The 12,061-nt window shown below is 45.4% G+C and overlaps 1 protein-coding gene across 1 annotated transcript; it reads left to right on the plus strand.

Moving 5' to 3' along the window:
- Positions 1 to 8,590: 8,590 nt before the first annotated feature.
- LOC123431510 (laccase-15-like) lies at positions 8,591 to 11,667 on the plus strand. The gene is made up of 6 exons (XM_045115328.1): positions 8,591 to 8,750; positions 8,852 to 9,003; positions 9,220 to 9,467; positions 9,566 to 9,685; positions 9,873 to 10,835; positions 11,246 to 11,667. Exons 1-6 carry the CDS (start codon positions 8,655 to 8,657, stop codon positions 11,404 to 11,406), a joined length of 1,740 nt encoding a protein of 579 aa, XP_044971263.1. The 5' UTR covers positions 8,591 to 8,654; the 3' UTR covers positions 11,407 to 11,667.
- Positions 11,668 to 12,061: the final 394 nt, after the last annotated feature.

Genomic DNA, 12,061 nt, shown 5'->3' on the forward strand with positions numbered 1-12,061 from the left:
AACCGACTCTAGGACCGCCACTTGTGAAGACGAGTTCTGGCGAGCCTGGGCGTGTTGCACCCAACGCTGGAGCTGCGGACGGTGGGACCGCTTGTTGCGGCGCGTGACGGCGGTGTAGGTCGACACCGGAGCCGACTGCCGGAGAAGAAGAATGTCGCGGGCGCCGGCACGAAAGTGCGTAGCTCCGCGACGGGGGAGCGCCTCGACGTCGAGAGGGGGGCGTCCCGAAGCCATGCCGAATCGTCGACGATGAAGGAGAGAGCGCTGAAGAGGATCTCGTGACCCATGCTCGAATCTCCACCGGATGACATGGCGAAAAGATGTAGTCGCAAACTCGCCGGAAGTCGCTTAGACGCCTGCCCCACGGTGGGCGCCAACTGTCGTGGGTATAAGTCTGACAGTAGATATGTAGGGTACGAAAGGATGGGCAGAGCCTTAGCTACGGCGAGGTTGTATGAGTTCAGGCCCCTCTACGGTGGAGGTAATAGCCCTACATCTCAGCGCTCTTGGGAGCTTGTTGTCGAGTTGAATATAGATTACAGTGAATTGCTAACCCCTGCACCAGTGGGGGAGGGCGGCTTATATAGAGTGCGCTGCCCTCCACAACGGTTCAGTGCACAGGGGTGGAGTAGTGGCGAATAAATGCCTACATTACAGGTAACGTATGTCTTAAATGCTAATAAAGGTACGTGGAAACGCATGACCGTTTCCCTCCAGGGGGGCTACGATGCACAGAGTGGAATCCAGTCGGTTAGTTTGATGCACTCCGAATGCTCATCTCCAACTGGATGGTGGAGGATTCATTACCGACTGGATGATGGGATGTCCTTAATTCAGTCGGAACTGACTAAGGGTCTTATCCCTTATGAAGGGTAGTCCTTGGGTAGGACTTATAGGGCAGGCCTATGACCCTACCCTAGGACTGTAACCCCATCACCTGTCGAACCAACCACTTCGAGCTCCTCTCTACTGCAGGCTTACGGGCCTAAAATCAATCTGTGTGCTTGTGGGCCTATTGGGCCTACTGCGGGCCTGCATCCTGGCCCTAGTAATGGGTTTCCAGTCGTATGCAGGCCGTGGTGCCACTGTAGGTGGCACTTTTTTCAATTTTGTTTCCAGTTTTTTTGCTTTCTTTTTTGTTTCCAATTACTTATTTATTTTCTTTTATGATAATTCTTTTTGCTATTAAAGTTTGTAACAAAATTCTAATTACTTATTTATTTATTTTTATGATCATTCTTTTTTCTTTTAATGTTTTGAACAGAAAATATTTTGATAATTTTAGTTGCATAAATTCTATATAATTTTAGTTTCAATAATACTAGAGGTTTATAAAAGCTTTTTATTTGGTACACGTTTTTTGCTTTCTTTTTTGTTTCTAATTAATTATTTATTTTCTTTTATGATAATGATTTTTGCTATTAAAGTTTGTAACAAAATTCTAATTATTTATTTTATTTTATTTTATGACAATTCTTTTTTGCTTTTAATGTTTTGAACACAAAATACTTTGATAATTTAAGTTGCATAAATTCTGTATAATTTTAGATGAACTCCGAAAATGTTCCAAGTTGGCATGGTATCATCATTTCACCCACATAGCATGTGCGAGAAAGTTGAGAGGGTTACGGAAAAAACTGGATGCACTTCGTGTATAAAACGGACAATCTCTTTCGAAGTATCACGGTTTCATACGTAAACTCGTCTGTTACAAAGGGATTTCATTTTTTTGAGCTTATTTGAACTCCATAGTTTTTCTGTGTTCAAAATGCACCATTCAAAGCCACATCATCGATTTACAACCCTTTCTTACTTCATTTGTTATTTCTCATGCATTTACTGATTATTTTGATCTATAAGACCATGAAATTGAAAAGCATTTGAAATGAACTCTGAAAAGGTTCCAAGTCGGCATGGTATCATCATTTCACCCACATAGCATGTGCGAGAAAGTTGAGAGGGTTACAGGAAAAACTGGATACACTTCGTGTACAAAAGGACAATCTCTTTCAAAATATCAGGGTTTCACATGGAAACTCGTCTGTTACAAAGGGATTTCAGTTTTTTGAACTTATTTAAACTCCATAGTTTTTCTGTGTTCAAAATGCACCATTCAAAACCACATCATCAATTTACAACCCTTTCTGACTTCATTTGTTATTTGTCATGCATTTACTGATGATTTTGAGCTATAAGACCATGAAATTGAAAAGCATTTGCTGATTATTTTCGTGGCATAAACCGGGGCCTTCTATACCGGTTCAAGGCACGAACCGGTACCAATGGATGTGGGCCAGGAGCGCAGCCCATTGGTCCCGGTTCGTGCCTAGAACCGGGACAAATAGGTCCAGACGAACCGGGACCAATGCCCACGAGGCCCCGGCCGGCCCCCTGGGGTCATGAACCGGGACTAATGCCCCCCATGGGTCCCGGTTCGTGATGAACCGGGACTAATGGGCTGGCGAGGCCCGAACGAAAGCCCTGTTTTCTACTAGTGCTCCATTGTGACCCGTCATCGGGTGCTCTCAACTTCCCATCTTCTTTATGGTCCTTTATGTGCCATTGCATGAACTCGGCATGCTTTTTGTTTCTGAACAAACGTTTCAACCGTGGTATTATAGGAGCATACCACATCACCTTGGTAGGAAAAATCATCAATTGCGCTAGCCCTCAACATCACCAGGGTCATCTCTTCTGATCTTATACCTCAATGTGCTGCATACCGGGCATGCGTTCAAATCCTCGTACGCACCGCAGTACAGGATGTAGTCATTAGGGCATGCATGTATCTTCTGCACCTCCAATCCTAGAGGGCATAGAACCTTCTTTGCTTCGTACGTATTGCCGGACAATTCGTTATCCTTTAGAATCTTCTTCTTCATTATTTTCAGTAGCGAACTAAATCCCTTGTCAGATACACCATTGTCTGCCTTCCATTGCACCAATTCCAGCGTGGTACCGAGCTTTGTGTTGTCATCTTCGCAATTTGGGTACAACCCTTTTTTGTGATCCTCTAACATGAGATCGAACTTCAACTTCTCCCATTCACTTTCGCATTCTCGATGTGCATCAACAATGACCCGACGAAGATCATCATCAGGCACATCGTCTGGTTCCTCTTGATCTTCAGCTTCCCCCATTGCAGCATCACCGTATTCAGGGGGTAGTTGTCATCATCCTCTTACTCTACGTTGTCTTCCATCATGACCCCTCTTTCTCCGTGCTTGGTCCAAACATTATAGTGTGGCACAAAACCCTTTTGAAGCAGGTGGAAGTGAAGGGTTTTGTAGTCGGAGAAAGCCTTCGTATTCCCACAGACAGTACATGGACAATGCATGAAACCATTCCGCTTGTTTTCCTCAGCCGCTTCGAGAAAATTATGCAGGCCCTTAATATACTCGGAGGTGCGTCGGTCACCTTACATCCATTGTTGGTTCATCTGCGTGCGTTATATAATAAAGTGTATTAAAAACCATTACAACATATTATGAACAGAAAAGTGACCAAATTTATAGAAATTCATTATCACATTAAAGCCAAAGTATAGTAGTGAACATAATAAATACATAACGTTCATACATACTTCTCATTATTGAACAACATATAGCTCTCTAGAGCATCTAATTAGAACATCCATTGAAACTATAAAATTTAAATGCAACAACTGGGATCATAACCGCAACTAAGGTACCAGTTAATCCAACTGCATAATGATACCAAGCCTTAGTATAAATGACATATTTTATAATCTTTCTGATCGTCAAACGCATTGCATCCATCTTGATCTTGTGATCATCACGCACATTGGTAACATCCAACTCCAACATCATCTTCTCCTCTTTAACTCTTTGTAATTTTTCTTTCAAGTAATTGTTTTCTTTTTAACCAAATTTAAGTTCTCGACAAGATTTCTATGTCGGTTGGAATTTCCTGTTCACATACCTCCTAGATTTAAAAATCTATGTCACGTTAGTCGGCATAATTGTCATAAACACTAAATAAAACAAATAGTTATAAAAGATAATATATACCACATCCAAATCATAGACAGGACGAGGACCGATGGAGGCGGATACCAAAACCATCACACTATATAATAACAAACAATAATAGAAGTAAGAAAATTACATAAGTATCTATCTAAATCATAAAAGTAAGAACTTTTTTCTTGTAGAAAAGAGATAAGAAGACGAGACTAACCGCGGTGGTGCCGGCTCCGAGGTGGGTGCGGGCGATCGACAGCGGTGAGCACGGAGAAGGAACAGGACGGACCGCCAAAGCTACACAAAACTTGAGGAAAATGGAGCTCGGACAAGGATATTTGAGAGGAGAAATCTTAAGTGTGGCTCGGGCATTTCATCAAACACCTCATGTGCATAGGAGATGACCTAGAGCACCACAAAGCTCTCCCACAGCTGGCCAAAAAAATAAAGTAGTGCACTGCTCTGCTCGTGGGCAGGGGGTATATATAGACCAACCATTGGTCCCGGTTTGCGGCTGGAACCGAGACTAAAGTTCAACATTTGGTCCCGGTTCCATCCACAAACCGGGACTAATGGTTGTGGGCCAGGAGCGAGGCACATTGGTCCCGGTTTATGTTTGGAACCGAGACCAAAGGGGTCATACGAACCGGGCCCAATGGCCCACGAGGCCTGGCCGGCGCCCTGGCCTCACGAACTGGGACCGATGCCCCCATGGGTCCCGGTTCATGAGTGAACCGGGACTAATGGGATTTCATCAAGTGGACCAAAGCCCTCTTTTCTACTAGTGGACCCCAAAACGGGGAGGAAGAGATGCTTGGATGAGTAAAGTGCGTAGGATATCGTTGATGGAACGAAGAGAGCGATCGGCCTTCCCATTTTGAGGGGAGGTATAGGGGCAAGAAAACCGAAGAAGAATGCCATGGGAGAGGAAAAACGTGTGATTGGTGACGTTGTCGAACTCGCGTCTGTTGTCACATTGGATAAAGTGAATCGGTAGGACAAAGTATGTTTGGATGTAGGTGCGAAAGGTGAGAAAGAGTTGATGGACATCAGATTTAGCATGTAGAGGGAAAGTCCATATGTTGTGAGAATAATCATCTAAAATCACAAGATAATACTTATAGCTAGAGACACTAGGAATATGGGAGGTCCAGAGGTCACAATGTAAAAGCTCAAAAGGAAAAGTGCTAACACTAGATGATGTTCCAAAAGGTATACGAACATGTTTGTCGCATTGGCATGCATTACAAAAAGAAGAATCATGTGGCACACTAGTGCTAGGAATAGAAAATTCTTGTAGTAGAGAGGATTGTGTTGATTTATTGGGGTGACCGAGCCGACGATGCCACAGATCTACGGAAGCAAGTATGGTGCGAGGAGAGGACGTAGGCGCGCCATGAAGTGGATACAGATCGTTTGTGCTATTGTAGTGAGCGAGAAGTATCCCCGTTCTCAGATTCTTCATAGATAAACCAAAAGGGTCAAAAGCTAGAATGACAAGATTATCTATGGTAAATTGGCAAACAGAAATAAGGTTTTTGACTAAAGAGGGAACAACAAGAAAATTGCGTAGTTGAAAGTTGGCATGATCTATTGTACGGAAGAGTGACCGGTGCAAGAAACGGGAACAAGAGAGTCGTCGCCTATTGTGATGGAAGGATAAGCGGAAGGAAAAAAAAGATGACAAAAAATTCATATTTGAAGAAATATGCGAAGATGCACCAGAATCAAAGATCCAATCCATACCTTGGTTATTGAGTGTAAAGTTGTTCATGGCGGCGATGAAGGCGGCTTGATCCCAGGATAGCTGCTGTTGAGTAGCTGGTGGTGCAAGTGCAGGCGTGTGCGCATACAGCATGGCTGAAGCAGGGCCGTATGCGTAGGGCGCATAGCGCACCGACAGGTAGCCGTGGTGCGATCCTTGGACAACTGGCGATGGAGAGGTCGTGGCAGTGTAGACATGAGGCGGTGGCCGCGGACCAAGGAGGCTAGGCGCACTGGTGGCAGGACGAAGACCCGGGATCCAGTTGCCGCTTTAGGCGGGACGAGCGCCGTAGGGAGACAGCGCAGTCCATGGCATTGGCCACGCCTGAACGAGACCGGTCCAGGGGTCTTGCTGAGGCTGTCAAGAAGCGGAAAGAGAGGCCGATTGAGGAGGCGCCGGTGGTGCATCCAGTGGTGGTGGAGGAGACCCCGGTGGTGGTGGAGTAGCATATCGAGGCTGCGGCGGTCGGTAGATGGGATTTTTTCCCCAATAGTTAGGGCTCGGGCGCCAGCCTGGAGAAGCCGAAGGGGTCGGTAGAGGCGGTGCAGACGGTGCGGCGGGTCGGGCGACGTGAAACAGCTGGGAGGACACGTCGCCTTGCGCGCCTGGTTCTGTGCCTCGAGTTGCCAGATGGAGCGGACCTCCGCGAAGGAGGGTTAGGGGCGCAACATAGGGATGAAGGCGACCTGCTTGTCGAACTGCCCCCTGAGGCCGACGAGGAGAGCGTTGATGAGAGTCCGTTTGTCAATGTGATCACCAAGCTCGCGAAGTTCGTCACCGACTGCCTTGATGCGTTGGCAATAGACGCTGACCCGAGAATCGCCTTGGATGCCGGGGCGGAGCTCGATATGTAACGCGTTAACACGCGCATTAGAGTTATCCTGGAAGAGCTGCTGAAGAGAGGCCCATAGTTCAGCGGCGGTGGCGTCGTCCTTGGAGACGAGGTTGAAGAGCTCGGTGGAGACTCGAGTATATATCCAATGGATGACGGTGAGATCATCCTTGATCCAGCGAGGGTCGGTCAGCCGGCTGCCTAAGTACTTGTATATATGTATATATAACTTTCTTTGATTAATGAAAAGAGGCCGTTAGGGCTGAGCAAAATATAACAGATGTGTTATTCATTAGGAGACAAGGCAAAGCTAGCTTTTTTCTTGGTGAAATGTGTATGTAGAGTTTTTCACCATGTGTGTGTATTAATGAGAGAAGAAGAGAGAGAGAGAGTTGTGTGAGGCAATCGAGAGGAAGAAGAAGAAGCAACGCCACGACAAGGCGGTGCCAACAATATTACGGCCCGCTGGCATGCGCTCGCCGGTGCGTCTCACCACGCATGCAGGATGCTGCGACCCCGGGTCTCAGCTGTGTCGCCTGTCAACCCTGTTTTCCACGTCGCGCTCTGCCGAGACTCCGCCGCCCACTGCCACCAAAGTTTTCGGTCCCGCTGTCGGAAGGTATCCTACAACCGTCACCTCTAGTCATCAACGCCAACGAATGCATGGCTCTGGCCAGCCTCATAGGAAAGGAAAGAGGGATCGGCAGTGGAGAGGGAAAGAGAGATCGGAGCCAAAGGGGGAAAGGGGATCTAGAGAGGAGAGGACAGAGTAAGAAGAACATAAGAGAGGGACTAATATGACTTGTGGATCCATTTGTTAGTGAGAGAGCAGCAGATGAACCCGGCTGGGATCGTTTCTATTCCAAGTGCGCAAACATGTATAAGGTTAGAATAGACCGGGATCAAATAGGTTAAGGTGTCAACTTTAGGGATTTAAATACGAGGGTTCATATACGTCTTCCTTCGTAAAATCAGGGTTTATTTTAGACTTTACTTACAATGAAGTGGGAGATGGCGAGGAGGTGAAGGAGTATGGAAAGATGCATTGAGGCCTGTGTTAATGCATCGTCTTTTATCACGTTATTATAAAAGCATTAATAATCAAAGATACAACCATGATAATTCATCGATTCACAGCTCACGGGGTACAACGACAGTGATCTGGCTGGAGATGTGGACACACGCAAGAGCACCTCCGGGACCCTGTTCTTTCTTGGAGGTGGAGCAGTAACTTGGCAATCTCAGAAGCAGAAGATAGTAGCCCTATCCAGCTGTGAATCCGAGTACGTCGCAGCAACCACAACAGCCTGTCAAGGGATCTGGCTCTCGCGTCTGCTTGGTGAGTTCAGATACGAGCCACTAGCTGTAGAGGTGCCCGTCCGACAGTTAATGCATCGTCTTTTATCACGTTAGTATAAAAGCATTAATAATCTAAGATACAACCATGATAATTCATGAATTCTTATGAGTAGTATCTATATTTAATAATTTGAGATAATGCATGTAGTTGATTGGATTAGAATCATTTTTTGTCTATAATCATGTGTAAGGGTTATATGTTACTTCCTCCGTCACGGTTTAAAAGGCGTGCATGGAAATTATCTAGAACCTAGGTGTTTATTGATTGGCTGTGAAATGAGTTAAGAAATATCATTCACATTACGTATGCATAGAAAATTAGTACAACAGAGTACTAATTAGATGCTAGAAGTAATTGCATTGCGTCTTAAATCTTGTCTATTATGAAAATGCACGTAAATTTAACCGTGTCTTCTAAACCGTGACGGAGGTAGCATCTAAGACACAACTACATTCTCTTTTTTTTATTAACTACTGTGCTGTATTAAGAAATTAGCATTGGTACAGCCTGAGGAAGCGGCAGGGAATCACGAGCTAGGTGAAGAAAACGATACGGTGGGCGGTTCCAGAACAACACGTGGATGGCGAGGGAACGGCATGAGCGACGCGTGAGATCAACTGGCTTATTATAAACGTCTCGCCCACCTCGCGCTAAACATACATCCGTGTGCACCAAGCATCCATCCTAGAACTAGAAGCTACTAGCTCCGGCTCGATGGCAGCCATGGCGGTCCTCGTCGCATTCTTCGTTGCTGCGGCCCTAGCAGCGGCGGGCGACGGCGACGCGGCGCTCGTCGAGCACACCTTTGTTGTAAGCTCTAGCATGCCTCCTTGGTCCCTTCTTTCAGTACGCACTGTTGTAGAAACATGGATATATACATGTAATTAATCGATCGGTTTGCTGGAATGTAGGTGAGCCAGGTTAAACTAAACCGGTTGTGCAACGACACGCTGGTGACTGTGGTGAACGGGCAATTCCCAGGTCCAACGATAGAGCTTAACGAAGGAGACTCAGTAGCTGTTCATGTCATCAACAAGTCCCCACATGGAATAACAATTCACTGGTAAGTATGTAAACTAATATAAGAGTTTAGATTACTAAACTAGTGTTCTAAATATTTTTATATTAGTTTACTAGTTCTAAATACTTTTATATTAGTTTACGGATGGAGTATAGCATAATAATATTATTATATTATCTAAAAGATACATACATATCTGGTCCACCTATATATATAGAGAGAAGACACAATCAAAGATTTTCGTTCATACATATGCAGGCATGGAGTGAAGATGCAACTGAACTGCTGGGCAGATGGAGCGGCGATGATAACCCAATGCCCCATCCAGCCAAACAAGAACTTCACCTACCGATTCGACGTCGTCGGCCAGGAAGGCACGCTGTGGTGGCACGCTCACGTTGGCAGTCTCCGGGCAAGCGTCCATGGCGCCTTGATCATCCGGCCAAGATCCGGGGCTAGCTCATACCCGTTTGACAAGCCTGACAAGGAGATCCCAATCGTTATAGGTTTGAAACATATATACGTCACCAATGCTCGATTCCAATAATCCTGCCTGCTGAATTAACGGGTTCTTAGAGGTTTTGCGGTTTCTGATTAATTGCAGGCGAATGGTGGGAGATGGACCTTGGTCACCTAGAAAAGAATCTTAGGAACGGTTACATGTTTGATCTGCCTAGGGCTGCTACCATCAATGGAAAGCCTGGAGATCTGTACAACTGCTCTGGTAATTACAACAGTGATTAGATGTGTGATTAAACATACAACTTGTATGGTGCATAATTACTTGTATCCTGGAGTACATAATTTCGAGCATGTCTAGCTACTTTTAATTACTTGTATGTATGGTGCATTTCAACCAAGCTTTTCGGACACTCCCAAATTTATAAAACTATACAACTTGGATTTTACAGGGACCGTCAAAGACAACAACGTTGTGAACGTGGAGCATGGCAAGTCATATTTGTTACGGATAGTGAACGCTGGGCTTGAGTCAGAGTATTACTTGAAGATCGCCGGGCACAAGTTCACGGTGGTAGCTGCCGATGCCAACTATGTCAAGCCGTACACCACAGACGTCATCGCGATTGCGCCGGGCGAGACCATCGACGCTTTGCTTGTCGCGGACGCACATCCTGCTGGCAGATACTACATGGTGGTCAAGGCCAACCAGCCCCCCAAGCCTGCGATTCAGTTCCCGCTCATTATCTCAAGAGGGGTAGTGCAATACAGTGAGTGTCCAGGAAAAGAAGAACATGATACTACTTCATCAATAATGGTGCCTGAAATGCCGGACCGGCACGACTCAGACACTTCCTTCTACTTCCATGGCAACTTGACAAGCCTGCAGCCTCACCCGCTGTTGCGCCCGGTGCCGGCCAACGTCCATGAGCACCTCTTCTACGCCCTTGACTCGGGCAACCTCTGTCCACATGGCGAATCATCCTGCATAAATCATTTGGGACCCATGATTAATAATGTCTCCTTCCGGCTGCCCGCAACGACACCATTGCTCCAGGCGCACTACCACGGTAACATGAGCAGCATTAGCACGCTGCGGGAGCTACCTGACAGGGCACCCAGGATGTTTAACTTCACCAAAATGCGCAAGCCGACGTCCAGAGCGACGTCGGTGAGAAGGCTGCGGTACAATGCCACGGTGGAGATCGTGTTCCAGAGCCCGGTGCTAGCGGACACATACGCTAACCCCATGCACCTCCATGGCCAGGACATGTTCGTCCTCGCGCAGGGGCTCGGGCGATACGACGCCGAGAAAGACGTCGCGACGTACAACCTGGTGGATCCGCCGGTGAGGAACACCGTCCTAGTTCCGCTATTCGGGTGGGCCGTCGTCCGATTTGTCACCAAAAATCCAGGTACTACTTAAACTCTTTTCTTACTATTAATCCATCGTGTGCATCTGTACGTCATTAGTACGTAGTTGTTTCCTATTTTCTTCGTTTTTATTTACTCTGCAAATTCTTCGTTTTTATTTACTCTGTATATTACTAGCTTTAGTCAAAGCGAAGCTTAATTTGTAAACTTTAACAAAGTTTCTTTATAGACAAAAATATTAACACATACAATAAGAAATCAATATCGTTAGATTCATTATTGAATGTACTTTCACATAATATGAATTTGTTATGATAAATATTTATATTATTTTCTATACATAGACTTGGTCAAATTTTACAAAGTTTGATTTAAGTCAACTCTAATACGCGGAGTAAACAGAAACGGTCAAAATCTGACTTAATCTGGCTTATCTATGTGGAATGAACAGGTGTGTGGTTCCTGCACTGTCATTTTGAGAACCACTCGTCAGGAGGCATGGCGGTAGCATTCGTGGTAGAGAACGGTCCAACTTTGGATTCGACTCTTCCTCCCCCTCCTGAAGATCTTCCAAGCTGCTACAACTACAATAGTAGAGTGGCATATGAATAGCGGAAATACGTTCTTGTTTCGAGATTTTCGTATTTCTACAGTTGTTTGAATAAAGCCTAGGCTGGGTTGCCTTGTTTAGACCAAGATTTTTAAGCTTCGAAATTGAGTATTGTTTAATCGCTGAGTGTATGATATAATGGACCTCTACCATGCATGAAAGGAAATGTATTACTAGTACAAGCTGGAGTAAATAAAACCCGCTCTTTATCGGGATAAAGATGCATGGAATATTTATTGGCTGCAAATGCCAGTTCCTTGTTCCATTGAGCCGTCCAGGCACGGTCCTGAGATTTTGGGGATCCGGGGCAAAAACTGAATTTGGGCTCTCAATGTTGATAGTGTCAAAAAAATTTGAGGAGAAATACCTTTTCTAAAATCGCGTTGCAGAGATAGAGGGGTATCTGACCCAAGAGTGCATCTTCTTCTGCAAGAATTATATGGGCAAAGAAGACTCTGTTGTTGGTTTGCCCGTCAACCAGAACCATGGGAGGCTTGTAGGAGAAGGCCACAAGAATGGCCGGGATAGATTGTCAAAAACAATTGAGGGAAATACCTTCTCTAAAAACAATTGTTTTTGATAGTGTCAAAAACAATTGAGGAGAAATATCTTCTCTAAAATGACGTTGCCGAGATAGATTTTTAGGCAAGATACTCC

This window comes from Hordeum vulgare, chromosome 2H (genome assembly GCF_904849725.1).
Source record: "Hordeum vulgare subsp. vulgare chromosome 2H, MorexV3_pseudomolecules_assembly, whole genome shotgun sequence".
In the NCBI taxonomy this organism is placed as follows: domain Eukaryota; kingdom Viridiplantae; phylum Streptophyta; class Magnoliopsida; order Poales; family Poaceae; genus Hordeum; species Hordeum vulgare.

What these genes read in the sequence shown, in the direction of transcription:
- LOC123431510 (XM_045115328.1), top strand. Translation starts at nt 8,655, where the DNA reads ATGGCAGCCATGGCGGTCCTCGTCGCATTCTTCGTTGCTGCGGCCCTA. An exon ending in CATGGAATAACAATTCACTG is followed by an intron (nt 9,004 to 9,219) that starts GTAAGTATGTAA and finishes ATACATATGCAG; the next exon opens with GCATGGAGTGAAGATGCAAC. An exon ending in ATTTGTCACCAAAAATCCAG is followed by an intron (nt 10,836 to 11,245) that starts GTACTACTTAAA and finishes TGGAATGAACAG; the next exon opens with GTGTGTGGTTCCTGCACTGT.